Source organism: Panthera pardus, unplaced genomic scaffold (assembly GCF_024362965.1).
Source record: "Panthera pardus isolate Hobbes unplaced genomic scaffold, ASM2436296v1 HiC_scaffold_18, whole genome shotgun sequence".
Classification (NCBI taxonomy): Eukaryota; Metazoa; Chordata; class Mammalia; order Carnivora; family Felidae; genus Panthera; species Panthera pardus.
The window spans coordinates 5,762,263-5,789,603 of record NW_026526743.1 but is presented as its reverse complement, the minus strand read 5'-3'; the positions used below and the strand labels follow the sequence as shown (position 1 = coordinate 5,789,603).

The 27,341-nt window shown below is 42.3% G+C and overlaps 1 protein-coding gene and 1 long non-coding RNA gene across 7 annotated transcripts in view; one reads left to right on the top strand and one right to left on the bottom strand.

Moving 5' to 3' along the window:
- LOC109252914 (zinc finger protein 613-like) overlaps nt 1–20,203 on the top strand; it is a 36,540-nt gene extending 16,337 nt beyond the window's left edge. The window contains exons 1-5 of one of the 6 annotated variants that reach the window (XM_053905724.1): nt 2,786–2,889; nt 5,915–6,082; nt 10,373–10,499; nt 10,762–10,857; nt 18,230–20,203. In XM_053905724.1, coding sequence (XP_053761699.1) covers nt 6,065–6,082; nt 10,373–10,499; nt 10,762–10,857; nt 18,230–19,833 — 1,845 coding nt within the window. In that variant the 5' untranslated portion in view covers nt 2,786–2,889; nt 5,915–6,064 and the 3' untranslated portion in view covers nt 19,834–20,203. Of the gene's footprint in view, nt 1–2,242; nt 3,078–5,914; nt 6,083–10,372; nt 10,500–10,761; nt 10,858–18,229 lie in introns of those variants that run through there. The other 5 variants (XM_053905723.1, XM_053905722.1, XM_053905720.1 and 2 more) reach the window with 5 other exon arrangements.
- Nucleotides 15,173–26,387, bottom strand: LOC109252933 (uncharacterized). The gene is made up of 2 exons (XR_002074176.2): nt 25,153–26,387; nt 15,173–16,768 (listed from the first exon to the last, which is right to left on the bottom strand). It is a non-coding gene; the product is annotated as an uncharacterized LOC109252933 (long non-coding RNA).
- Between the last annotated feature and the right edge of the window lie 954 nt (nt 26,388–27,341).

Sequence of the window (27,341 nt, the reverse complement as noted above, 5' to 3'; positions counted from 1 at the left end):
ACAAGATTTACTGTAAATTAATAGTAATTAATATATTGCAGTATCAAGTACAGGGATAGAGACAGATTACAAATTGTAAAAGACAGCTCAGAAATTGATCTATACACATGGAAATTGGATATGGATATCTGAGATGGCATTACAAGTCAGTGCAAAAAGGGGTATGATTCAGAGTTAGTTAAAATCAAGGTTAAGGGTACTGTCCTCAATTCAGCCACCAGCTATAAGTTCAGGGGTTCCCAGGGCCACTCTCACCTTTTGACCAATTGGCTACAAATTTAGGAGTTCCCATATCCACCCTCAGATAAGAAAGACTTACAGGGGTGCCTGGGTGGTTCAGTCGGTGAAGTGGTTAAGCGACCAACTGTTGACTTTGGCTCAGGTCATGATCTCAAGATTCATGAGTTTGAGTCCCCGGTAGGGCTCCATGCTGATAGTGCAGAATTTGCTTGGGATTCCCTCTCTCTCAAAAATAAATAAGCTTGAAAAAAAGAGAGACTTACAGAACACCAAAAGTCCTATTCTTATTCTAGTTTTATAATAGCATAAAGGTACAAATAAGAACAACCCAAAAGAGACACATAGAGAAAAGTCTATAAGATTGTAAACCTAAATCTTCCATCACCCTTCAAGATGCATCACCCACCGGGCACTGAGAAATGACATACTGAAAAGAGTATTGCCAACCAGGGAATTTCCCCTGAGCTTCCTGTCCAGAGGTCTAATTTGGGTTTTATTACACAGACATGATCGATTTGGGGTCAAACTCAATCTCTAGTCTCTACTACCTCCTGGAGGTCAGAATGATATCGTATGGCTCAAGGCCTCAATCTTCTAATCACATGGTTGGTTTTTCTGGCTGGCCAGCTCCTGAGGTGAGTCATCTCCTCAGCAGAAACTACCTTGTGGTTTGGGGGCCCTTCATGTATAAAAAGACACCCCTATCACTCAGGAAATTCTAAGGGTTTAGAGATGACCTCTTAGGAACCTGGGACAAAGGCTAGCCAAACCCCTTATGGTGGTTATTTTTAAAACAGTCCAATGATAATTAGTTATCCTATGGAAAAAGTAAATTAAGGTGTCTACTTGACACCCTACACAAATCAATGCTTCATGTATTAAGACTAAAAAACAACAAACTGATTTGACACAGGGCCAGACAGTATTTTAGAATTTTCAGGCCACATACAACCTCCATATATTTAACCCTTTAAAAATTTAGAAACCAGGGGCGCCTGGATGGCTCAGTCGGTTGAGCATCCGACTTCGGCTCAGGTCGTGATCTCACGGCTCATGAGCATAGGGCTCTGTGTTCACAGCTCAGAGCCTGGAGCCTGCTTCGGATTCTGCCCTTGCCCCACTCACGCGCTCTCTCTCTCTCAAAAATAATAAACATTAAAAATTTTTTAATTACAAAAAATAATTTAAAAACCAATCTTAAGGGCAAAGCCAAACAGGCTGGGGGCTGGATTTTGCCCATAAGGTGCTGACCTGTGGAACCCTAAAAGTTTTAGAAGAAAATAAAAGAGACTATCTTTATGATCTTAATGAGGGGAAGGATTTCTTTTAAAAGACAGGTAGAAACTACAACAGGAAAGATTGTTAAATTTCAGCTACATTAAAATTAGATATTCCATCTAAAATACATCAAAAACAGTAAGAACAAGCTGCGCACTGAGATCATCTTTTTGTAATGCTTAACCGAAAAAGGATGAAAACTTAAGATTATATAAAGAACTCTTACGAATCAGTAAGAAAATGACAAGAGTAAAAACCAATAGGCAAATATTCACGGAAGAGACAACTCTCAATAGCCAATGAACACAAGATACTTTAAAAAAAAATTTTAATCTCTACACCCAACATGGGGCTCAAAAGTCGCATGGTCCTCAGCCAGCCGGCCAGGCGCCCCAAAGAAACTACATTTTAAATTGGAAGCAGCCCAATTTGTGCATGAGCCAATTCTCAGATTTCTTTGATCTTTTCAAAAAAAATTCACAGCAGCTCCTATTGGAATGGGTAGTTTTAACAGCTTTCGGAGATTTTCACAAAGTCACGGTTGACCGATGTATATTGTCTGAAAAGTTTGCAGCACTTGGTATGTCTCTGTCAGGGCTCAAAGCCGCTGCACATGGGCAGCCTGGCCTAGAGCGCAGAGAAGTAAGGCGGGCGCAGAGAACGCGGACCCGCGCACCAAAGCGGCAAAACGGCACGCAGACGCTCCAGAATCCTCGGAGGTTCCAGTAACGTGAGCTGCAAGCAGCGGGCTTTAAGACCTGATGACACTGCCATCGAGAATGCTGGTGCGTGATTTCTTCAAAAACCATTCGCACCGCATTGCTGAAGCTACGATAGCGTCACAGCTGCTTTTACATCCCGTTATTTCATAGCCCCTACTTCCAGATTTCAACAATTGGTGTTTTCCAAACAGGCCTGGAACAAAAGGCGACCTTGGCTGGGAATTTAGATCGCGACGCTCCAGCACACCTTCCAAGCCTAACCTCAAGGGCTGGGATGCCCACTTAGATCCCAGCCGAGCGGACCCTTCCTTCCCCCGCGCGCCCTTCCCGGCTCCACAGACCCCTGACATTCCGCCAACATGGCCGCGCTCACAGCCCGCTCGTTTCCGACCGTTTCTCGGGCGTTCGTGCGGCGAGCGCAGCGTTGTTTGCGAGCTTCCCCACGGGAGGGACACACGGAGGTGCCTGCAATCTGACCGGAGCCCCCCAGGTGAGCGGCGGAAAGACCGCGGGGGCAAAGACCGCCATGCAGCGCGCGTGCGCCCAGGGTGCCGCCGGAAGTGGGGACGCTCGCGCGCCCCCGCCCCGGCCGCCGCAGCCGGTGCCCCCAGAGCTGGGTGTGCGACCGGGAACGGGCGAATTCGCAGAGGTGAGGCGTGGCCGCCGGAGGTCGCAGTGGACTCGGGGGGAACCCAGATCAGCGTGTGAGTCTCGGCGGAAGAACTTAAGGAGGGGAGAGGATCCACGGAGGTCCGTGGCTCTGAGGTTGCGATGCCTTTGCCGCCAGGCCCGGGGGACTGCGGTGGTCGGGCATTCAGGCTCTGTGGAGATCGTGAGGTCAGAGTTTGGGGTCTGTGCGGGTCACTGTGCCAGGGGCGTTCCGGGATTGAGAACTGGAGGGGAGTGGGTATCTGTCGATGAAAGCGCTGTTCAGTTTCCTCTTCACCGACTGTTTTGCAAGGCTCCTCAGGCCCCCACAGATAAGAATTTTAGGGAGATCAAGGATTAAGCAAATCTAAACTGCTAAGCCTTCTGTTAAAAATGACTTCACTGTAACTAAACTTCCGTTTTCACTGGAAGTTTATTTGGATATTTGCTTTCAGAATCTGACACCAGTAGAACAACATTTGTAGCCTCCCAAATTCTATTTCCCAAACATAATTTTTAACCAAAGGTGTATTTCAAGTCTTTTCTTTTTCTTTTTTCTTTTCTTCTCTTCTCTTTTCTTCCCTTTCATTTAGAGAGAGTGCGCAAGCTGGGGAGAGGGGCAGAGGGAGAGAGAAAATCTTAAGTAGACTCCACGCTCAGCACGGAGCCCTATTCGGGGCTCCATCACACAACCCTGGGATCATGACCTGAGCCGGAGTCGATCATTAACCGACTGAGCCACCCAGGTGTCCCTCTGCTTAATTTTCACAATTCAGATAAACTCTGGAAATACTGGGATAATTTGCTCTTTTTAGTTAATTTCATATTCTAAACATTTCCATGAAACAAATTCTCTTATGAAAAAATTGTTTTAGTGGCTACACTAATAAACAGGTAAAAGAAGGAGTGATGTTGTGACTAGAATATGATTAAATACTTGCATCTATTTGGATTGCTTTTGAATATTTAAAATATTTAGTTATTCTCTTGATTTTGGCTCAGGTCATGGTCTCACCACTGGTGAGAATGAGCCCTGCGTCCGGCTCTGCCCTGGGTGTGGAGCCTGCTTGGGATTCTCTCTCTTCTTCTCTCTCTCCCTTCCCCTCCCCCCTCCCCCTCCCTTGCTCGCAAGCTTGCTCTCGCGCTCTCTCTCTCTCTCTCTGTCTCTGTCTCTCTCGTTCGCTTGCTCCCAAAATAAACTAAATATATATATACATACACGTGTATATATATACATACATATATACGTGTATATATATACGTGTGTATATATATATATATACGTGTATGTATATATATACACGTGTGTATATATACGTGTACGTATATATATACACGTGTATGTATATATATATATATATACACGTGTATATATATACGTATATGTATATATACATACACACACACACACACACATATATATATATACACGTATATATATATATACACACACACACACACACATATATGTATATATATAGTTTTCGTCCCTGTTCCTGGCAAGAGCTCCTAAAATCCTTGGGATTTTCCAAGTGTGAGAGTGGTTAAGGTGTCTTTTGTTATATTAATGAGGCCACTTTTGCTAAGCATCTGTGGGTGGGGGCTGGTTGCCAGGGGAACCAACCTTGTGATTGGAGGGTTGAAACTCTTAGGCCACCCCCTAACCTCTGGGGAGGGACCGGAGCTGTAGGTGGAATCGGTCACCGCTGGCCAATGAGTTAATCATGTCTACGTAATAAAACCTCCATAAAACCTCCATAAAACCCCAAATGGCCACGGTTCAGGGAGCTGCTGGCCTGGAGAACGTGTGGAGCTGGGAGAGTGGAGAACCAGGAGAAGGACAAGGTCCACACCCTTTCCCCATGCCATCTGCGTCTCTTCTGACCGTTCCCGAGTGACAGCCTCTTATGATAAGCTGGTAACCTAGTAAGTAAAAGGTTTGACATCTGTGAGCCACTTTCTCAAAGTAATTGCAGCCGAGCAGGAGGTCATGGGAACCTGATTTGTAGCCAGTTGGTCAGAAAGATAAGTCACAGCTGGATTTGGGACTGACTGGAAGCAGTGGAGGGGGGTGGAGGTGCAGTCTTTCTTTCCTTCCTATAATAACTGCTATCTAGTTTTATATCACACGTCTTCATGCTTTTACTAGATGTGTATGTATCTACAAACAATACATAATCTTTTGTGCGAGTTTTAGAAACATGAGAATGGTAGTATATTGTATGTATTAAAAAAATTACAGGTAGGGTGGCCGGTTAGCTCAGCTGGTTAGAGCGTGGTACTAATAAAACCAATTACAGGTAGTGTTTTGTTTTGTTCTTCATGCTGTGGAAGTAATGAATTCCTAACTAAGGGCTCAAGTTTGAAATAGGTTTTGGATTTTTATGGAATGTTTTTCTCAGCATCAATTTTGGTGACCGTAGGACTTTTCTAACCTGCTAATATATTGTAGCAGACACAGTTGGTTACTTGCTGTTGCAGAGAAGAGTTAACACAGCTCTTTTTAGAAAGGCCTTCTTGCGAGGTTGCTTACAGGTCCCTTGCCTGGCATCTGGGAACTTAGCTTTGGGGAGGGTTCCCATCACTCCCTATTGAATGGCTTACTGTGCTTAAACCTTTCTTTCAAGCAGTATGGTTTATTCTCAACACCTGCTCTCCTCTGGGAATCTGGGATTTTGGCATGTGCTAGGCAGTGGGTGCCTACATGAACAGCCCCCAGTAAGAGCCGTGGGCACCATGTCTCTAGTAAGCTAACACATTGTGTGTTATCACAGCTTGTTGCTGGGGGAGGTAAAGGCTTCCTGTGTGACTTCACAGAGACAGGACTCTTGAGAGCTTGCACCTGATTTCCTCCAGATTTTGCCATTTGGACTTTTTCTCTTTGCTGATTTTGCTTTGTATGCTTTCGTGGTAATAATTTGCTGAGGTCTGTCAGTCCTAGTTAATCACTGACCCTGGGGGGTGGTCTTGGGTATTTCCAGCACATCTGCCCAACATCCATTCACTCCCTTCCCTTTTTCTAACAGATTCTCCAGGTGTTCCTTGGCTTGTGGCAGCTTGTCTCTACTCTGCCTCCATCTTCACGTGGTCTCATCTTCCCTGGATGTAGGGTCCATCTGGATACTCCTGGATTCTCTTAAGATCCTTAATTACATCGGCAAAGACCCTTTTTCCACATGAAGTCTCATTCGCAGGTTCATGGGGTTAATACATAGCTTTTGGGGGGGGGGGGCACCATTTAACCAAGTACAAATGGGGATGTGGATTTTAAGGGATTATATGTCCAGAGTCTAACCTTCTGTATGTCCTTTTTCCCACTTTCCCTTTCTCATTCATGCTGCTGCTTCTTTTTTAAGTTTATTTTGAGAGAGAGCATCCCAGGCAGGGTCTGCACTGTCATTGCACAGCCTGATGCCAGACTTGATCTCACAAACTGTGAGGTCATGACCTGAGCCATGATGAAGAGTCAGACACTTAAATGACTAAGCCATCTAGGCACCCCTCATTCAGGCCACTTCTGCTTCACAGAAGAAAGGCATGCCTCCCCCACATTCAGATGTTATGTTTTATTTGCCTGGGTTAGAAAGCCTTTGGGGGCACCAAGTAAAGAGAAAGTTACAGATACTGACTTTGACTTAAGGTGGGTGCACAGCAGCAGTGTCAGTGTCTGGGCCCAGAGCGAATGGATCATCCAAAATGAACTCGCCCTTCACCCCACAGGTCCTGGATTCTCAGGAATAAGAGAGATCCAGTAAAGGACGAGTAGGGGTTCTTGGAGTTGCATACGGCCATTCGTGGGACATCCTTGTCCTAAGACCAAGATTTCTGAACAGAAAATTAGGGCAGATCCAGAAGAACTGACATCCCTGTTACTGGGCATTTTCTGAAACAGAAGAAAATGATGAAGGCCCAAGTGACTTTTGGTTTGTTGTATTCAAACGTTGAGTCTTTCATGGATTTGGGGAGGCCTGAAAAAATCAGTTCGACTAAATAAAAAGTGTAAATGGGGAAAAATGGGCTCTGGGGAGAAATAGATGGCCCTTCAAAATTAGGGCAGAGTGGGATCAGGAACATGTTGTTCCTAGATTCGTGCATGACTAGTGCTGGACTATGGTGTGTGGATCTGCAGGATCCTGCTGGTGCCACCATCAGTGTGTACCTACTTACTATCTCTGACAGTCATTGCAGCCAGAAAATCACGGTAAGTTACATCAGATGCCTTGACTCAGGACAAAGCATATCAGTTCCTCAGGAGAGGTCACCATTTCATGGCACGTAAGCGTTAGGAACTCTCTTTGATGGTTTCTTTCCAGAGGTGACCTGGTAGGCTGTGTGATCTCAGCAGCCTTCTTCTAATCAGTGTACGAGCATGGCTGTTACTTACCTGATTATTCTGAGTCCCCCGTGGGAGTAGATCAAGTAGAATTCAGTAGACACTGGTTTTTGAGGAGACCACAGCCTGATGACTTCCATACCCAGCCTTACTTCCATCTGGATCTGTCCTTGAGTAGAACTGAAAGTGCCCAGTAAAATGGAAGGTTTGCACACCTTTCAGAGGCCCTCTGTGAACAGGTCGCTGGACTGGTGTTTGAGTACAGATTTGGCCAGAGGGAGTTACAAGTTCTTATCTGGTGCTGGCTCGGGTTGTTGAGATCCACACAGGGTTGCCTTAGAACTTCAGCTCATCTCAGAAAACATAGAGCCTTCTGTGTTCAAAATCGAGTTGTCACCTTCCACCTTTGTACTGCCTTTAATTACACAAATGACTCATTGTGGCATAATAAAAAATATATATGTATTTGCTCTTTGTCTCTGGTTCCTGGCTGAGCTCCTATATCCCATTATTTCCTAAGTGGCAGGAGTGTCTTTTGTTTTCATGACAAGCCCCTTTTAGCATATCTAAGTTTATGCTAATGAGGTGACTCAAGGTAAGCCCCTAGATAGCTTCAGGATGAGGGCTGGTCCCCCAAAAGACCAAGCTTTGATTAGAGGGCTGGAACTTTCAGCTCCACCTGGAACTCAGGACAGGAGAAGAGCTGCAGCTGGAGTTCTGTCACCAGTAACCAGTGATTTAATCAGTCATGCCTATGTAACGGAACCTCCATAGAAACTTGACAGGGTTCAGAGAGCTTCCACGTGGGCAGACCCATCCACCTGCTAGGAGGGCAGTGCACCCCAACTCCTTGGGGACAGAGGCTCCTCCACGCAGGACCTCTTTGGACCTCACCTGAGTACCTCTTCATAGTATGATTTATAATAAACTAACTTTTTAATGTTTGTTTATTTTTGAGAGAGGGGTAGAGAGATAGAGACAGGGAGACAGGAAACAGGCTCTGCACTGAGAGTAAAGAGCCCGATTCAGGGCTGGAACTCACAAACCGTGAGATCATGACCTAAGCCGAAGTAGAATACTTAACCAACTGAGCCACCCAGGTGCCCCCATAATAAACTGTAATTTTAAGTCCAATATTTTCCTGAGTGAGTTCTAGCAAAATCACACCTGAGAGGGGAAGGTTGTGGGAACCCCTAAATTTATAGCCACGTTGCATAGAAGTGCAGCTAACATGGGGACCTGGAACTTGTGACCGGTCTCTGAAGTGAAGGCAGTCTTGTAGAACCGAGTGAGCCCTTAAGCCAGTAAGGTCTGATGCTGACTCTGAATAGTTAGTGTCAGATAGGATTGAATTATAGGACGCCCAGTGCCTGAGAATCAGAGACTTGGAAAATTAGTATTGGAAGAGACCATGTATTTGGTGTCAGGAAGAACCACAGAGTCAGATACATTTTCAATGTAAAAGGCTCATTATATAGTACACGTAGTGATAAAGTTCCCCTCCATACATTCTTTGGCCCACAATTCTCTGGCACATCATTAACACATGCTTGGTAGTGTGTTCCTGTGTTCTGGGCATTTACCTACGTGTATCTATGTGTGTGTGTGTATATGTGCATGCCTGTGTGTGCATATATCTACGTGAATCTATGTAGGCAAATGGTTATACCTGTGAAGACATTTTTACGAGCATAAACTCATACTATGTCACCCTGATGTCCCTAGCATTTCATACAGTGACTGACAAATAGGTGCTGAAATACACAGATTGCAAATGATCTCAGGTTAGCAAGAGGATTTAATGGCTGCATGTCACAGATATCTGTGATTTGTGGGATAAAAGAATGACTGAATATTTTAATGACTTTGCTTCTTTCGTGATTAATTGAAAAAAATAAGAATAGAAACAGCTTACAAGGTGAAAATGAGCAGAACCACTTCCTTCACATTCCTTTTGAGTAGGGAAAACCTCGCCCTTCCTCCTTTGTGTCTCCTTAACTCTCATATCACTGCTACAGTCACATCACTTCTGATGCCAGGCATGGGGACCCCCCCCCCCCCAAACAATTCTCTGACACCAGCTGGGTGGCCTACAATTCAAATCAATTCTGACACTTCCTAGAGTTAGCATCAGATTCCAGGTTAAGGGCTCAAGACTGTCCCCTACTCAGATGTTAATTGAAAAACAGTAGGTAGGTTAGAGTGGGAGAGAGCCAAAGCATAAGAGACTGTTAAAAACTGAGAACAAACTGAGGGTTGATGGGGGGTGGGAGGGAGGGCAGGGTGGGTGATGGGTATTGAGGAGGGCACCTTTTGGGATGAGCACTGGGTGTTGTATGGAAACCAATTTGACAGTAAATTTCATATATTAAAAAATAAATAATAAAAAAAAAAAAAGAAAAGAAAAACAGTAGGTCCCCAGGTTACTTACAACTTCCGTCTGATTTGGCTACAAATTGGAAGTTCTCCACGACCCCTCCTCCAGTTCAAATTCAGTTTCAATGAATTTGCTAGAGTGGCTCACAGAACTTGGGAGACACACTTACCAGTTTATTAGAAAAGGTAATAAAGGACACAGGTGAATAGCTGGGCGGGAGAGATGTGTAGGGTGAGGTGTGTGGGAAAGGGCATGGAGCCTCCACCCCCTCTCCAGGCACCATCCTCCCAGAAGCTCTCCAAACCCTGTACTTTAGGGATTTTATGGAGGCTTCCTCACCTAGGCATGATTGATCATTAACTGTTTTCTAGCCCCTCTCCGTTCTCAAGAGAATAGATATCATATCTCAAGAGATATGAGAATTAAGGAAAGTTAACTGGTCTGAAAGTTCCAAGCTTCTAATCATGGCTTGGTCTTTCGTGACCAGCAGCATCCAGGAGCCCAACCAGTTGCCCCATCAGAACAAAGACATTCATACCGTTCTTAACACTTAGGAATTTACAACGGTTTCAGGAACCCTGTGAGAAATTGGAGTTAAAGACCAATTAGAGAATAAAAGATGCTCCCAGGGCCCTTATCACCTAGGAAATTATAGGGGTTTTAGGAGCTCTGCCAGGAACCAGGGACAGAGCCCAATATATATATTTTCTATTACCTCGTACCTTCCATTTCAATAAAAGGGAAATACTTCCAAAGAGGACCGTTTTGTTACAGGAATCGCTGACACTGGAGGATGTGGCTGTGGACTTCACGTGGGAGGAGTGGCAGCTCCTGGCCCCCACCCAGAAGGACCTGTACTGGAATGTGATGCTGGAGAACTACAGGAACCTGGTGTCACTGGGTGAGGACAGCCTCCCTGTCACTCGGAGGCCTTTCCTCTGTCAGCTGCTGAGAGCTGTGGCGTGTCTGTGCTGAAGTGTAGGTTTTCAGTCCCTTCCCTGGCCCCTGATGTGAAGGTAGAAGCTCTCCTTGTCTCAGAGAAAAGCCTTTGATTTGCGAACATGCAAATTGTGCAGTCCCTAACATGTATCGCCCTCATATCATTGCAGAGCCCAGGGCAGTTTGATGAGCCTAATAAGTCTTCTGTCATTTCCCATATACAGGGTATCAAGCTCGCCAACCAGATTCACTCTCTGAATTGGAACAAGAAGAACCACCATGGATTTTCAAAGATGAAGTCCAAAGTCAAACCCATCCAGGTGAGAGAAAACCAGCAGTGGGGGAGGAGGAGAGGGGAGGGGAAGGCTGTGGAAATCACTTTCTTGTCATTTCAGGAAGGCATCATAGTGGTGAGGGTGTCTGGGGCTACAGAACTGGAACTTCTATGTATCTTTCTCCTCAGATGAGAGCTCTTTCTTGCTGTAGGAATTTAGAGGAAAACATACTGCTTGATCTCTTCGTGGAACTAATCCCTATCTATTTTTTCTTAGATGTCAACATTTTTTACCCTAGGACTATTCTTGCTTAGACTTCCACATCTTCCCACTTCATCACTTGTCAGAGTCCCTTTCACCTCTCTTTATGAAATTCTTCCTTCCATGTCTTGTTAAGAGAAAACTTTGAATTCATTGTTGTCTTCTAATACACCTCCTGCCCCGTTGGGAAATACTTATTTCCCTTCATAACATCCAACCTCCCCGCCCCTTGGATGCCTTGCTTCCACGGTAACCTCATCTCTGTCTTTTTTAAAGCTGCTTCTTTTTTTGAGGGAGTGCACGCATGGAGGAGGGGCGGAGAGAGACAGAGACAGAGAATTTCAAGCAGGCTCCACGCCCAGTGCAGAGCTCAATGCAGGGCTTGATCTCAGGACCATGAGATCATGATGTGAGCCAAAATCAGGAATCAGACACGTAACTGACTGAGCCACCCAGGCGCCCCAACCTGGTCTCTTCTTATGCATTTATCTGCTTCTCTCTTTCCCCACTCTGGGGTTACTCAAAGGTTCTCTTTTTATTCTCTGCTCTGTCTCAAAGGCCTTAAAACCTTACTTTATTAAAAAATGTTAAGTTCCTGTTCTTTGTGGAGATTCCCAAGTTGAGATCTCCTTTAATATTGTCTAATCTATACACAGTTGACTCTTGAACAACATGGGTTTGAATTGTCTGGGTCCACTTACGCACGGATTCTTTTCCATACAGTATAGTACTATAAATATACTGTCTCTTGTATGATTTCCTTAACATTTTCTTTCCTCTGCTCACTTTATTGTAAGAATACAGTATATAATACATATATAAAATATGTGCTAACTGGCTGTTGGTAGTAAGGCTTTCAATCAACAATAGGCTATTACTAGTTGTGTTTTGGGGGAGTCAAAGTTGCATGTATATTTTCGACTGCCCCAGAGGGTCGGTACCCCAACTCCTGTGTTGTTCAAGGGTCAGCTGTAGCTTACCTCTTTCCATGGCAACTCCCTAGAGTTCACACTTATGTGAGAAACTAGAATGATCTTCCCTCTAAGAAAACCCTTTTCCATCATCTTTTTCATTAAAAATTTATTTTTAATATTTGCTAGGGTTTTGTTGAGGTATAATTGACATTACATTATTTTACAGTTTCATTGTCTTTTTATTTTATTTTTTAAAACAATTTTTTATGTTTATTTTATTTTTTATTTTTGAGGGAGGGAGAGAGAGAGAGACAGAGCACCAGTGGGGGAGGGGCAGAGAGGGAGGGAAACACAGAATCCGAAGCAGGCTCCAGGCTCTGAGCTGTCAGCACAGAGCCTGACACAGGGCTCGAACTGTGAGATCATGATCTGAGCCGAAGTGGGAGGCTTAACCGGCTGAGCCACCTAGGTGTGCCCCAAGAGAATTTCAGTTTTTAAAAAAGACAATGATAATGTTTAAATAAATATTAAAAAAAAATTTTAATTTGAAATTCTCTTGTACTTCTGTACATCTTAAATCCTGGCCATGCTGTGATTACCTTGAACCTTCTCTAGTCTCTAGGGTATTTAAGGTGTCTGCTGTTCCTCTTCTTTAATTAGGATACAATTTCTTCTTCTCAGTTCCTAGCCTAAATAAAGCCTCCTGTCCGCTTTACTGTAATTCCTTTGTATATTTGTTAATTCTACTCTTTCTTAATTCAACTTAGATTTTGTTAATGGATTATTGTCCCTAAAGCTTTCCCTTGTCTCCCCATAGATTGATGACAGTAAGTTGCAGTTGACCCTATTATCATCCATGACACAGAAATTTTATTTCTTTCAAAGACCTAAAGTCTCTACTCTCAGAAAGGGGGAGGCATAAATATAACAAAAGTAAACATGCAGAGTTTCAATTTTATTAGATGAAAAGAGTTATGAAGATGGATAGTGATGATGCTTGCATGACATTATGAATATAAACTGTAAACTCAGAGTGGTTAAGATGATAAATTTTGTGTTGTGGATTTTATCACAATTTAAGAAGTGGGAAAAGTACATAGAAACTATGTCTAGTGGTGAAAAGGGCTGTGAACACCAATCCGTTGGCATCACGGAACAGTGGGTGGAAGGGATGGGGTCTGCCCTTCTACAAATAGGAATGTCTGTGGACTACAAAACGCCTGTGAGCAGAGGATGAGTGACAGGGAGTAGGTTTCCTGGGTGAAAAATGAAGAGAATGGGAAGTGCAGAGCCAGAGGCAAGAATGTGTCTGAGGAACATCAAAGAAGCCTGTGTGGATACTGCAGAGTGAGCAAGAGGGAAAATTACTGGAGATGAAGTCAATGGAGTAGTGGTGATAGGTTGGTTGGTCATGGAGGGCCTTGTAGTCCATTCTGAGGACTTGATTTTACTCCTAGTAAAGTGAGAAACAAAGTTTATAGTATAGCAGTGACAGATATAATTTATATTTTGGAAGTGTCACTTTGACTATGGGTAGACTGGAATAGGGCAGAAGTTGAAGCAGAAAGCCAGATAGGAGACCTGGTCATTGGTGGCTTCCCTAGGCTTGAGATGTGAGTAATAGAAGATTCTGGATTTGCCATCAAAATAGATATCAGGTATCTTAGTTTCCTAGGGCTGCTTAACAGATAACTGTAAGTTAGGTGGCATAAAACAACAGAAATTTACCTTTTAGTTCTAGATGCTAAAAGTTGGAAATCAAGGTGTTGGCAGGCTATGTTCCCTCCAGAGTCGAAATAGGAATCTTTTCTTGCCTCTTTCTAGCTTTTGGTGGTTGTTGGAAATTGTTGGCCTTCCTTGACTTGTAGGAACACCCTTCCAGTCTTTGCTTCTGTCATCCTATGGCCATTTCCGTGTATATTTTCTGTGTCTGTGTCCCAAATCTCCTTTTCCTTATAAAGATGCCAGTCATACCCTAATCCAAAGTGAGCTCATCTTTTTTTTTTTTTTTTTTTAAGATATTTAACATTTATTTATTTTTGAGACAGAGAGAGAGAGAGCATGAACAGGGGAGGGTCAGAGGAAGAGGGAGACATAGACTCTGAAACAGGCTCCAGGCTCTGAGCTGTCAGCACAGAGCCTGACGCGGGGCTCGAACCCACAGACCGCGAGATCATGACCTGAGAGAAGCCGGATGCTTAACCGACTGAGCCACCCAGGTGCCCCGAAAGTGAGCTCATCTTAACTTGTTTATATCTGCAAAGACTATTTCCAAAAAAGGTCACATTCACAGGTACCAGGGGGTTAGCAATTGAATATATCTCCTTGGGGAACAAGTTCAACCCACAACATGGGGTGAGAAAAGGAGACAGATGAATGATGATGCTAAGAATTTTTAGCATGAGTCACCAGAAGAGTGACTCTTCTGTCATTCACTGTGATAGAGAAGGTATGTGGGAGGAGGAGATTTGGGCTGGGAAGTCAAGAGTTCTATAACGGAGATTGTAAGTTAGATGTGCTTGTTAGCATCTAAGGGGGGCTCTCTGTTGCAGTTTGATGTACCTGGAAAGGTCAGGGAGAGGTGAGGTGCAGAGAAAGAAATTTGGACCAGATGAGATATCCTGGGGAGTGGATCCAGATAAAGAAAACAAGAGCCTTGGACAGTCAGGGATCAACAGATGAGTGTGTAACAAACATGGTAGAGAGAGAGAGCGCATGATGAGCAAGACAAAGTCAAACATTTTCTAGAGAGTTGACAATGCATCAAGTAAGGTAAGAACTCAGGGAGAAGTAGGTCATTTTTTGTTTGTTCTTCCCACTCAAATAATATATATTTTCACTTTGAATTCTTCCCATGAGATGGTTTATTGCTAAACAAAAATATAGTATTATCTTTCTTCTCTGAATTGTACTTTGGCCCAGTTAACCAGCCACTCCTGAAGATACTATATCTCTATGATTTGGTGGTACCTGAGGCTTCTTTACTATTCTTGTGTCAAGGGCTTGCTTTTCATTCCTCCTTGTACAAGAAGAAAATACATCTTGGTCATCCATTTATGTCTTCATCAAATAACTATTGTAGCCAGGTTGGAGAGAGACCCACACTTTTCCATCTGTATATCAAGGATTTCTTAAATGCCAGATTGGTATTGAAGGAGTTTTCATTATAATCTTACCAACGCTGCTTCCTCAGAGAGTTGGGTTTTATTAGAATAGGGTTCAGGGCCCGCATATGTCTTTATGCAGAGCCCCCCAAGGGTGCTATTGTGACCCAAGCCGATGAACTACAGTCCTAACACACAGTAAAAGAGATTGAAATTAGTGGGAAACAAAGTTAAGTGTTTCTCTACACCAAAGATTTGATAAGCAAAGATTGGACAGATCTTCATGTAATATTTAGAAATGAAGCTTTTGATTGTGTGAGATGTTTTTGCTGTAATTCATGGCTCTACAAAATTCAAGCAAATAATAAACATAGGGACTACAGTTGACCCTTGAGCAACACAGGTTTAAAAGGCACAGGTCCACTTATACACATTTTTTTTTCCAATACAGTTCTGTAAATGTAATTTATGATTTTTTTTTAAATTTTTTTAACATTTATTTATTATTGAGAGACAGACACAGAGCATGAGCAGGGGAGGGGTAGAGAGAGGGGGAGACACAGAATCTGAAATACGCTCCAGGCTCTGAGCCGTCAGCACAGAGCCCGACGTGAGGCTCGAACTCACAAACTGAGATCATGACCTGAACCGAAGTCGGTCACCCAACCAACTGAGCCACCCAGGCGCCCCTAATTTATGATTTTTTAAATAACACATTTTTCTCTAGCTTTTTTTTTTTTTTAATAAGAATACAGTATATAACACATATAAACAGACAAAATATGTGTTAATGTCTTTATGTTATCAGCAAGGCTTCTGGTCAACAGTAGACTATTAATAGTTAGGTTTTGGGTAAGTCAAAAGTTAATGTGTATTTTCAACCACAGGGAAGGGGGGGTTGGCACCCCTAACCTCCCATGTGGTTTAACAGTCAACTGTGTTTTAGAAGTTTAGAAGAAAAGTAACCTAAAGTGGTAAAGAAGGAATGGAGAATGATAGTATCACAAAGTACCTTACGTTGCAAGAGATATAGCTAGGCTTTGAAGAAGATGATGAAGAAACATGCCAAAAAATTGGAAATACGCACAGCCATATGGGGACTGTCAAAAGATTGGCCTAAAACCAGCCACATGAAGGTCAAGGTCAGAAAGTATTTGTTGGAGACTAGTGAGTGGAAAATTGGGTAAACTGGGCACACTATGCTAATGTAAAAGTTTATCACCAGGTTACTTTTGTGATTTTTCCATGTTAGCAATTAACAGGGCACGGTAGAGGTTAGGTTTTCTAAATTTCTGTAGGTAGGCACTGTAGCAATAGTAAGGTGTAGCCAGATGTTCTAAGTAAAACTAAAGGCAAACCTGCCAGAGTCTTGATTCAGGAGGAAGGTGGTCCATTAGGACCCCTTAAATGATACCCCATAACCTAACTATTAATAGTCTACTGTTGACCAGAAGTCTTGCCGATAACATAAAGAGTGTAGAATTAAGGAAGAAGCTGTTAGTGGCAAGACGAGAGATTAGTCTGTCAGGGACAGTGAAATGGGAGAAACTCCAGTATGATCTCCATGCAGGTACAGTATGATGAAGGTGACAGTTCCCACATCTGGTGCAGCAGATCTGCTTGTAGAGAAGACTGTGCATGTTGTAAAAGTCTGTAAGGATGATCATGTCCCTCTTTCTGTGAGAACATGAGAAAATGTGTCACACCTAGAAGAAAGGTTAGAGTGTTTGGGAAAGTTCATTTGATGATGGTCTACATAATGAACAAGAATGACGTGTTTTAGCAACAAGGTGAGCACCCGGAGTCTGTTAGAATTTTTTTGAAATCAGATTCTATGCATCCAACATTCCGACTTGTCTCTGGGATATTTGTTCTAACACTGGGTCCGCTTATTTCTCTATCAGTGTGGTTGATGCTTGGGTCTCTTCAGCAGTCTCTCAGAGTCCCAAAGCTCTGTATGTTGAAATGACTAAGGTCATAGTCTTGTGCCTTCATCTGCTTTCAGTCTTGACCTTCTGAAATGTGATCCCGTTTAACACTCTGACCTTAGCGATATTTACGTTCTGATGATTTCCACATATCTCCATTTAAGACCTCTCTCAAGTTTCATATATATCTGACTGGGTTTTCCATGTCTGTACTTGGATATCTAATAATTACCTCAAGGGTGATGTGCTTCAAAATGCACTTGTTCTCATCCCATTTGAACTTGAACAACATCTTCATTTTATTAAAAGGCATCACCCACTTACCCATTAGCTCAAGCCAAACACTTAGGAACACGCTTTGATTTCCTCCTGTTACTTATCCCCAGATAAATCCAGTAATGGGTCTTATCCATTCTTCAAAACACATCCAGATTTCTTCCACTTTTCATTCCCTTTGCTTCCTCAAACTAGGGTCACATTTGCAATTGCCTACTTTCTTCTTTTTCTTGCGTATTTATTCTGTTTCTCTTTCCATCCTTAGAGTAGGAGTTCAGTGAAAATAAAGAGTATTTTTTTATTTCTCCAACACTAACATGATACCTGGTATATGGTAGTAGCCACTTAAGAAGGATGTATTGAATGAGTGGATTTTGTCTCTTACCATTTTGAATCAGGTATCCCTCCAGCCTCTGTGATCTGATGCTGCTAGTGACTTCCTTGTATTTTACTGTCTCCAGGGCCTTACTTACAAAGCAGATAATTCTTGATCTGTTGTGAATTTACCCTATATGACACTGACAGCTGTCATCTTTTGGTTTGTTGTATTTGTATTACTGTGTTTTTAAACATTTCTAACAGATAAGTTAGTGTTTCATGAGTACAGAATTTTTTTAGGTGGGGAAGATAGAAATGTTCTAGAGATGGATGATGGTGGTGGCTGCACCACAGCGTGACTGTACTTAATGACACAGAACTGTACGCTTAAAAATGGTTAAAATGGCAAATTTTACCTTATGTGTATTTAGCTACAATTTTAAGAGCTTTTTTAAAAAAGAGATAAGGAATATGTATACAAGGATATGCTTGGAATTTCTTTTATGTTGATACTAAAAGTTTTCCACTAAAGAGCCAGCCCACCCCACAGTACTTTTGAAGCAGTTTTATTCCATATGATGGTCGTGGAAAGATTCACCGTTGTCTTCTTTCCTAGAAATTGAGAGAGTTGACGATCATCTGCCTCAGCACTTAGAAAATCTCAAAATGCCGAAGAGGATGGAACAGTGTTATGAACCGAACACATGTGGAAAGACTGTTCATCAGAGCAAAAGTCATTTTCCTTTCAGGCCAAATCATGATAGGTTTCATTTACGTGGAAAAACACTGAAGCCACACTTAATCAACCGAAGTAGAAGCTGTGACAAAGAGCCTGCTGAGTCTGGTGGAGACGGGAGATCCTTTCTCAGTGCTAATCACAAGCAAACTCACACCGAAATTCAATTCCATGAAAGTAGAAGGCCCACCAGCACTAAGTCACAATTCCTTAAACATCAGCAAATACACAAAATAGAGACGGCCCACGAATGTCCTGAATGTGGGAAAGCCTTCCTCAAGAAGTCTCGGCTCACAGAACATAAGAGAATTCATACAGGAAAAAAACCCCATGGGTGTGGTGTATGTGGGAGAACCTTCTCCAAGAAGTTCAAGCTCACTGAACATCAGCGAATTCACAAAGGAGAGAAACCCTATGAGTGCTGTGAGTGTGGGAAAGCCTTCCTCAGGAAATTTCAGCTTACTGAACATCAGAAGACTCATACAGGAAATAAACCCCATGGCTGCAGTATATGTGGGAAAGCATTCTCCAGAAAGTTCAAGCTGACTGAACACCAGAGAACTCACACAGGAGAGAAACCTTATGGATGTACTGAATGTGGCAAAGCCTTCTGCAGGAAGGCAGAACTCATTATACATCAGAGAAATGAAAGAGGAGAAAGGCCCCATCAGTGCAGTGAATGTGGAAAAGGTTTCGCCAGAAAATCACAACTCATTCTACATCAGAAAACTCATACAGGAGAGAAATCTTATATATGCAGTGAATGTGGAAAAGGTTTCATTCAGAAGGGCAATCTCCTTATACATCAACGAACTCATACTGGAGAGAAACCCTATGGATGCATTGAATGTGGTAAGGCCTTCAGCCAGAAGGCGTGCCTGATAGCACATCAGCGATTTCATACAGGAAAGACTCCCTTCGTATGTACTGAATGTGGAAAATCTTGTTCACAGAAATCAGGACTCATTAAACATCAGAGAATTCACACAGGAGAGAAACCCTATAAATGCAGTGACTGTGGGAAAGCCTTCACTACAAAGACAATGCTCACTGTCCATCAAAGAACTCACACAGGAGAGAGACCCTATGGATGCAATGAATGTGGGAAAGCTTTCTCCCACATGTCATGCCTTGTTAAACATAAGAGGATACACACAAGAGAGAAACATGTAGATTCAGTGAAGGTTGAATATTCTTCCACAGAGGGTCACAGCTTATTAGATACTAGTGAATTCATGCAGGGGAAAAGCCCTGTTAATACAGTGATTGCACAGATGCCTTCCGCGATCCCTCAGACCTCATTAAACATCAGTGGGCTCCTCGCAGATAGGAATGCGGTCCTAGTGGGACAGCCAGCTGCCAGATGTGCACCCTCAGGAAATAACGGAGAATTTGTACAGGAGAGAAACCTTATGAATGCAGCGAATGTGGTTGTGCCTTCAGTGGTCAATTACATCTTATTTTATGTCACGAAAAACACATAGAAAAAAACTGGTACATTCAATTAGGAAAAGCCTTGAGCAATAATGTCTTGCTGATAATATGGTTATACACGAACAAAACCCATGAGTGCAGAGGCTAGTTTTAGAAGACCGACTCTGTCTGTCATCAGTGATCAACATAGCTCATCAGGGAGCTTATAGTGAGTAGAGACATGGCAATAGTGGGAAAGTCCCTACCCTTAATATGTCAGTTCATACTGAGGAGAAACAGGAGGCAATGAATGTGGGGCACCTAGGTGGCTCAGGTCATGATCTCACGGTTCGTGAGCTCAAGCCCCGTGCCGGGCTCTGCGCTGACAGCTCAGAGCCTGGAGCCTGCTTCAGATTCTGTGTCTCCCTCTCTCTCTGCCCCTCCCCCCGCTCAGCTGTCTCTCTCTCTCTCTCTGTCTCTCAAAAATAAACATTAAAAAAAAAAAAAAAGCAGTGAACATGGCTGGGATTTCAGTGGTACATTATGCCTCACGCATTAGCAGGTAAAATCACAGAGAAATAAAACTGTTAATCCACTAATTGTGGAATTCCTTTAATGAAATACTAAAGTTCTTGTGAAACAAAGGTTTGTGAAGATGAGGAACATTTGAGAGCTTTATGTACCTTTTCTAATTTGACCTATATGTCATGTAATACACCTGATGAACATTTTCAGACAGGGTACCTTGAACCACATTCCTAATTACGATGTTAGTGATTCCATAATTTAGAGGAGATAGTTTCTGCCCTACATCACTGGCTAACATTATCACACTATATTCACTTTTCCCATTTGTGGATTCTTTTTTTTTTTAATTTTGTTTTAGAGAGAGAGAGTGTACGCATGTGAGCTGGGGATAGGGGCAGAGGGAGAGAGAGACTCAAGCATGACCCTGTGATCATGACCTCCACTGAAATCAAGAGTTGGAAGCTCAACCAACTGAGCCATTCAGAATTAAAACAGGGCCAGGAAGAAATTAAGTAAATAATAAAACAGGGCCAGAAAGGACCAAACTTTCCAAGTAACCTCAGGTGCACCTCTTTCTCTTTTTCTAAAATTTTCTTCAATTCTAAAATTCTTCAGTATCATATAATGTTTACCCTGTTGCATTTCTTTGGCTTTAGATTTTATTTCAGGCAACTTAAGTCCTTCAAAAAGAAATGAATATTTTAAACTCATGAATATAATTTAATGTCCTTTGATGAGTTTAAGTTCAATTTAAAAATAAGAGCAAGCATTACACAATGTCACCATAAAAGCGATTTTTAAAATTTTCTAGACCTGAAAAGATAGAGAAACCAGGTTTGCAAAATGAACTAAAAGCCCAAGTACAATTAGTAATTTAAACCTACACATTAAATAACAAAATACATTCCAACAAAGCTCTCAGTAGTCATTTTCGAAAACATGAGAAAGTAAGGTAGGCAATCTGAACACAAATTAAGAGGATTACTTCCATCCTAGCTCTCCCCGTCCCTTCCCTGATTATTGAATTCTCAGAATGCTGGGAATCTGAAGTTCTAAATGCCTGGATAACTATCCAGTTGCCTCCCCTTGGAGGCAGTACCCTGTCTAACCCTAACTTTTGCTTCATTGATGGAACCACCCCAACATTCTTCCTAGCATCTATTCCCATTTTCTCTCAACTCAGAGGGACTCTGAGTCCTACAAACATGAGGAAGACAAAAGTAGATCTTCATAGAATCAGCCTTGGACTGGTATCTCATGCTGCACAAAGCCAGAGAGACTTGGATTTGGACCTAGAGTAGGCATAGGGTTTCTGGAAGAGTAGGGTGAATCTAGTGCTGGAATTACTGAAGGCCTGTAACCAGCCTGGAAAGTATTTTTGGAATCTGATATGTATAATTAGTTAAATGTAGTCAGGGGTAATCACAGGGGCTGGCATAAACAATACAGGAAGAAGTTCAGACCACATCTACTGGTGAAAAACTGATCTGAAAAGGGCATGAGGTCAGGTCTCAGGGAGAAACTAAAGGTAGAGGTCTGTCAGACGAGATAGTTGAGTGGCATTTAGGCAGTTGATTTTTTTTGTAAATGACCTAAACTCCACTAGAATCACTTGGAGAGAACATTTCACTTGTTTTCTTCGAGATTTTGATATGGAATATAAAGACCTTGGGTCATGTATAAACGTTACCAATTTTAATACAAACCACATTACAATATCAACTTTATGCGCAAGTGTAAGGTCTTGAATGTAAGTTATACACTGTAAAAGTTAGACTATAAGCTTCATGAGGGTAGGGAACTTCTGATAACCCCTGTATACAAGATGTCTAGAAGAATATGTGATATAGGGTAGGCACTTGATACACATGGTTAGTTGACTGAATCCCATCCAATAAGCAATCTTGCTTAACTGAGATTTAAAGCAGGGCCAGGAAGAAATTAACTAACCAAATAATAAAACAGGGCCAGAAAGGACCAAACTTTTCAAGTAACCTCAATGTATCCCAAAACAATTCTTTGTAAGAGGAGTGCTTCAAGAATATTTGTAAGAGAGGCGTCTGGGTGGCTCAGTCGGTTAGCATCCAACTCGGTTTGGGCTCAGGTCATGATCTCACAGTTTGTGGGTTCGAGTCCCACGCTGGGCCCTGCACTGACAGTGCAGAGCCTGCTTGGGATTCTCTCTCTCTGCCCCTCCACCCCCACTCTCCTCTCTCTCAATAAATTAAATAAATAGAGTGCAAAAATATCCTGATCTCCCCTGTTGTACCTACTCCCCCATAATCCCATAATAAAGTTGACAAACCTATCAGGCAGGAAAATGTGACCAGTGTTGAAAGACCAACCAAAAGTGACCTAGAACTGATATCAATGCTAGATTGAGCGAACAAGAACATTGTATAAACGGTTATAGCTGTATTCCATTATATCAAAAAGAGGAATGATTAACATGTTAATAACAACAATGTCTTGGGTTGATAAGTAATACATTTTACTTCATATTTTATAAACCTTCCCAGAATACTGTTGTTTGTTCACTATCTTGATCAGAGAGTGAAGGGCAGTTAGCAGTTTCCCCTAGGCATTCCTCACAATACCTCTTTTGCCACTTGGCCAAGAACATAAGGCCGCCTTTTTTTTTTTAAGTTCAGGTTCTCTGAACAGTTTTTCACTTTTTAATAAAATCTTTTGTTCTCACTATGCTTAAATTTGTACTTTCTTTTGCCTTGCCATAAAGTTCACTGATGTTTTGCATACACGAATAGGGTAAACTATGTTTACCTGTTACCCACCTGTTTTTCATTTTGGATAGTTTGTATTGCTGTGTCTTTTCAGTTCACTAATTTTTTCTTACACAATGTCTACTCTGCTAGGGACACCTGGGTGGATAAGTCCTTTAAGCTTCCAACTTCAGCTCAGGTCATGATCTTGTGGTCCATGGGTTTAAGCCCCACATGAGGCTCTGTGCTGACAGCTCAAGGGCCTAGAGCCTGCTTTGGATTCTGTGTCTCTCTCTCTCTGCCCTCACCCCTCACTCACACTCTGTCTCCCTCTTTCTCTCAAACATAAATAAACACTAAAAAGAAACAATGTTTACTCTGCCATCAATCCCATCAAGAGTATGTCTTATTTCTAGAAATTTGAATTGGGCCTTTCTTTTTAGATCATTCATATCTCTATTTAATATGGTTTATTTTTTGGGTCTGGGTGGCTCAGTCAGTTGAGTGTCTGACTTCAACTCATGTCATGATCTTGGGGTTCATGGGTTCAAGCCCTACACTAGGCTCTGTGCTGACAACTCGGAGCCTGGAGCCTGCTTCAGATGCTGTGTGTATCTCTCTCTTTCTCTCAAAATAAATAAATAAGCACCAAAAAACAAAAACAAAACATGGTTTACTTTTTTTTTAAGTTTTTATTTAAGTAGTCTCTACAAATCACAACCCTGAAATCAAGTCGCATACTCTACCGACTGAGCCAGCCAGGCATCCCAACATGGTTTACTTTTAACCTAATTGTGACAGTATTTAAAGTGAGTTTTCAGTATTTAAAGTAAGTAGTTCAGTTAAGCATCTGACTCTTGATTTTGGTTCAGGTCATGTTACCATGGTTTGTGAGTTCGAGCCCTACACTGGGCTCTAGTGCAGAGTGTGCTTGGGATTCTCTCCCTCTCTCTCTCTCAAAAATAAGTATTTTTTAAAAAAGTAGGCAGCATATAGTTAGACCTAGGTTTTTGTTTGTTTTGTTTTTTAATCTAGTTGACAATCTCTTTTTATTGGGGTATTTAGGTCATTCATAATTAATGTGGTTATGTTCAAATAATGTGCAATTTGTTATTTATTCTATCTGGTTTTGCTCTCCTTTTTGTCTTTTTCTACCTTCTTTTGGAGTAGCTATGTTTTATGATTATTTATATCCTTTGTTGGCTCATTAGGTGTAACTTTGTTATTTAAGTGGTTCCTTTAGAGTTTACAGAATGTATCGTTCACTTAACAGTGTATCTTCAAGTTATCATACTTTTCACATGTAGTACTAGAATCTTGTAATAGTATACTTCAGTTTTCTGCAGCCAGATCAGCCTCGTTGAAGAGATTATCTTCTGGATGCTCCTGGGACACTTTTTTTTTTTTTTTTAAACCCTAGGATATATTTTTAGGGGATGGATAAACTGGCTTTACATAATTACACATTAGCATTTCTAACTCCATATACTTTCAGAATCTTTAAAAAATATGAAGAAATTTCTGGCATTTAAACTTTAGGCCACCTTTGAGTCAGGTTACATTCAACCAACAAAGCAAACTAAAGCCATTCTAACTGAGCTTACACATTAAAGCCAGAATCCATTCATGGTCAGCCCATATTGTTAAGTTTGCCTGATCCAAATTTTTATTCCTTTTTACCATAATCCCACAAATGTTTCCCAGGATTCTCTTTATATAAGCAATATATATATATATATATATATATATATATATATATATATATATATATATAAATAAATACTTCATAACTACATTGTGTTTATCCAAGGGATGCAAATTAAGTTAGTTGGTTTAATTTTCTTTTTTTTTTTTTTTTTGAGAGAGGACGCAAGTGAGCAAGGGCGGGGTGAGAGAATCCCACAAGGGGCAGAGAGAAACGGAGGAAGAGAGAGAGAAGCGGGGCTCACCCAAAATGGGGCTCAAGCTCACCTAATGTGGGACTCAAACTCATTAACTGTGAGATCATGACCTGCGCCTAAGTCAGATGCTTAGCCGACTGAGCCATCCAGGCACCCCTCACCACTGTATTAGACTGCTTTGGCTGTCATAACAAAATAACACAGAGTGGGTGTTTGAAACAACAGAAATTCATTTTCTTACAGTTCCTGAGGCTAGAAGTTCACAATCCAGTTTCCAGCAGATTTGGTTTCTGGTCAAGACTCTAGCTGCCGTCTCCCCATGTCCTTGCAAGGCATTTCCTCAGTTTGTCTGCACAGACTAAGAGCACTCTGGTGACTCTTGTACTAAGGACACCAAACTACTAAGATCAGAGCCCTACCCTCTGACCTCATTTAACTTTAATGACTTCATTAGAGGTCCCATCCCCTAATATGGCCACACTGGGTGTTAGGGTTTCTACCCGTGAATCTAAGAGGACACCAACATTCAGTCCATAATATTCGACCCTTAACCACCCCCCAATTCATGACCTTTTTGCATGCAAAACACATTCCATCCCAACAACCCTCAAAGTCTAACTCATTCCAGCATCGACTCTAAAGTCTATATAATCTAAGTCTCATCTAAATCAGATATAGGTGAGACTTCTGGTACAATTTACCCTGAGGCAAAATTCCTCTCCAGCTGTGAACTAAAATTAGAGAGGTGATTCACTTCCAAAAAAAATGGTGGGACAGGGGTAGGATAGACATTCCCATTCCAAGAGAGAGAAATTAGAAGAAAGGGGGTGATGAGTCCCAAGCAAATTCCAAACCTAGCAAAGCATATCCCATTAGATCTTAAGACTCAAGAATAATCATCTTTGGAGTGCCTGGTTGGCTCAGTCAGCGCATCCAACTCTTTTTTTTTTTTTTTTTTTTAATGTTTATTTATTTTTGAGGGAAGCAGAGAGAAAGGGAGACACATGATCTGAAGCAGGTTCCAGGCTCTGAGGTGTCGGTGCAAAGCCTGATGCGGGGCTGTACTGCATGGATCACGAGAGCATGACCTGAGCCGAAGTCCGACACGTAACCAACTGAGCCACCCAGGCACCTCTCGGTGGGTCCAACTCTTGATGTTGGCTCAGGTCATGATCCTGGGGTTGTGGGATGGAGCCCCAAGTCTGGCTGTGTGCTGAGCATGGAGACTGCTTAAGATTCTCTCTCTCTGCCTGTCCCCCGGCTCTCTCACTCTCTAAAAAATTTTTTTTCCTTAAAGCATGGAAGCTAATAATACAGGCTTTAAAAAAAAATAATGATCTTCGGTAATTTATCTTTGGTTATGCTCTGGCTGGTAGGCATTGCAGGCAGGACTCATAACAGTCTTGCAACTTTACATTCAAACCATCAATTTTACATTCTGCATGTCAGTAGAACGTTAAGCTCCACGAAGGGTATTTTTGTCTGCACTTACAGCTTTTGTATCCCCAGCACGCAGAACAGTGTTTGCCACATTTTATAAGCATCTGCTGAGTGAATGAATGAATCATTAATCCCTTTAATGGGGAGGCGCTCTGATTGTGGTTGTGTAACTATGGGGAATGAGTTTTGCACTGGGAGCTCCTCAGTTTAATCATTTGGGCTGAAATATTGAATACAACCACTTCCCTTTCTTAGAGTTTTCTTTTTTTTAAGTTTTTAATTTTAAATACAATCTACCCCCAAGATCAAGAGTCACATGCTCTACCAACTGAGCCAGAGAGGCCCCCTCAGCACTTTTTTTTAAATGTTTTTAATTTTTTTTTTAATTTATTTTTGAGAGAGACACAGACAGAGTGTGAGTGGAGGAGGGGCAGAGAGAGAGGGAAACAGAATGGAAGCAGGCTCCAGGTTCTGAGTTGTTAGCACAGAGCCCAACGCGGGATTGGAACTCACGAACCGTGAGATCAGGACCTGAGCCAAAGTCGGATGCTTGGCCGACTGAGCCACCCAGGCGCCCCCACCCCCACCCCCCGCCCCCGCATCAGCACTTTTGATGCAAGGAATTTTCCATCTTTATGGAAGGAAAATCTTGCCCAGCCTTTGGCTCCTTCCACCGTGGGAGAGCCACGATTCTCCATTGGCTCTGCCCCTTCTGTTGACCCCTAACAACCACCAGCCACATTTTCTCCTACACAAATCATACCAAGAGCTCTATGATTCTGTTTACCTACTCTCTGACCAACGGCTTTTTCAGCGGTTCTCTACACCCTAGACTGGCCTGAAATGCCACTTTCTCCACAAAGCCCCCTCTAGCCAGCATTCCCAAGATGCTAGCCGGGTTCCCTCCCAACTGTTGTTCCCTTCGGCTCGGGCTTCCTCCCGGTCGAACTTCTACGCTGGCTGCGCCCACCCGGCTTTTCCCTAGCCTTG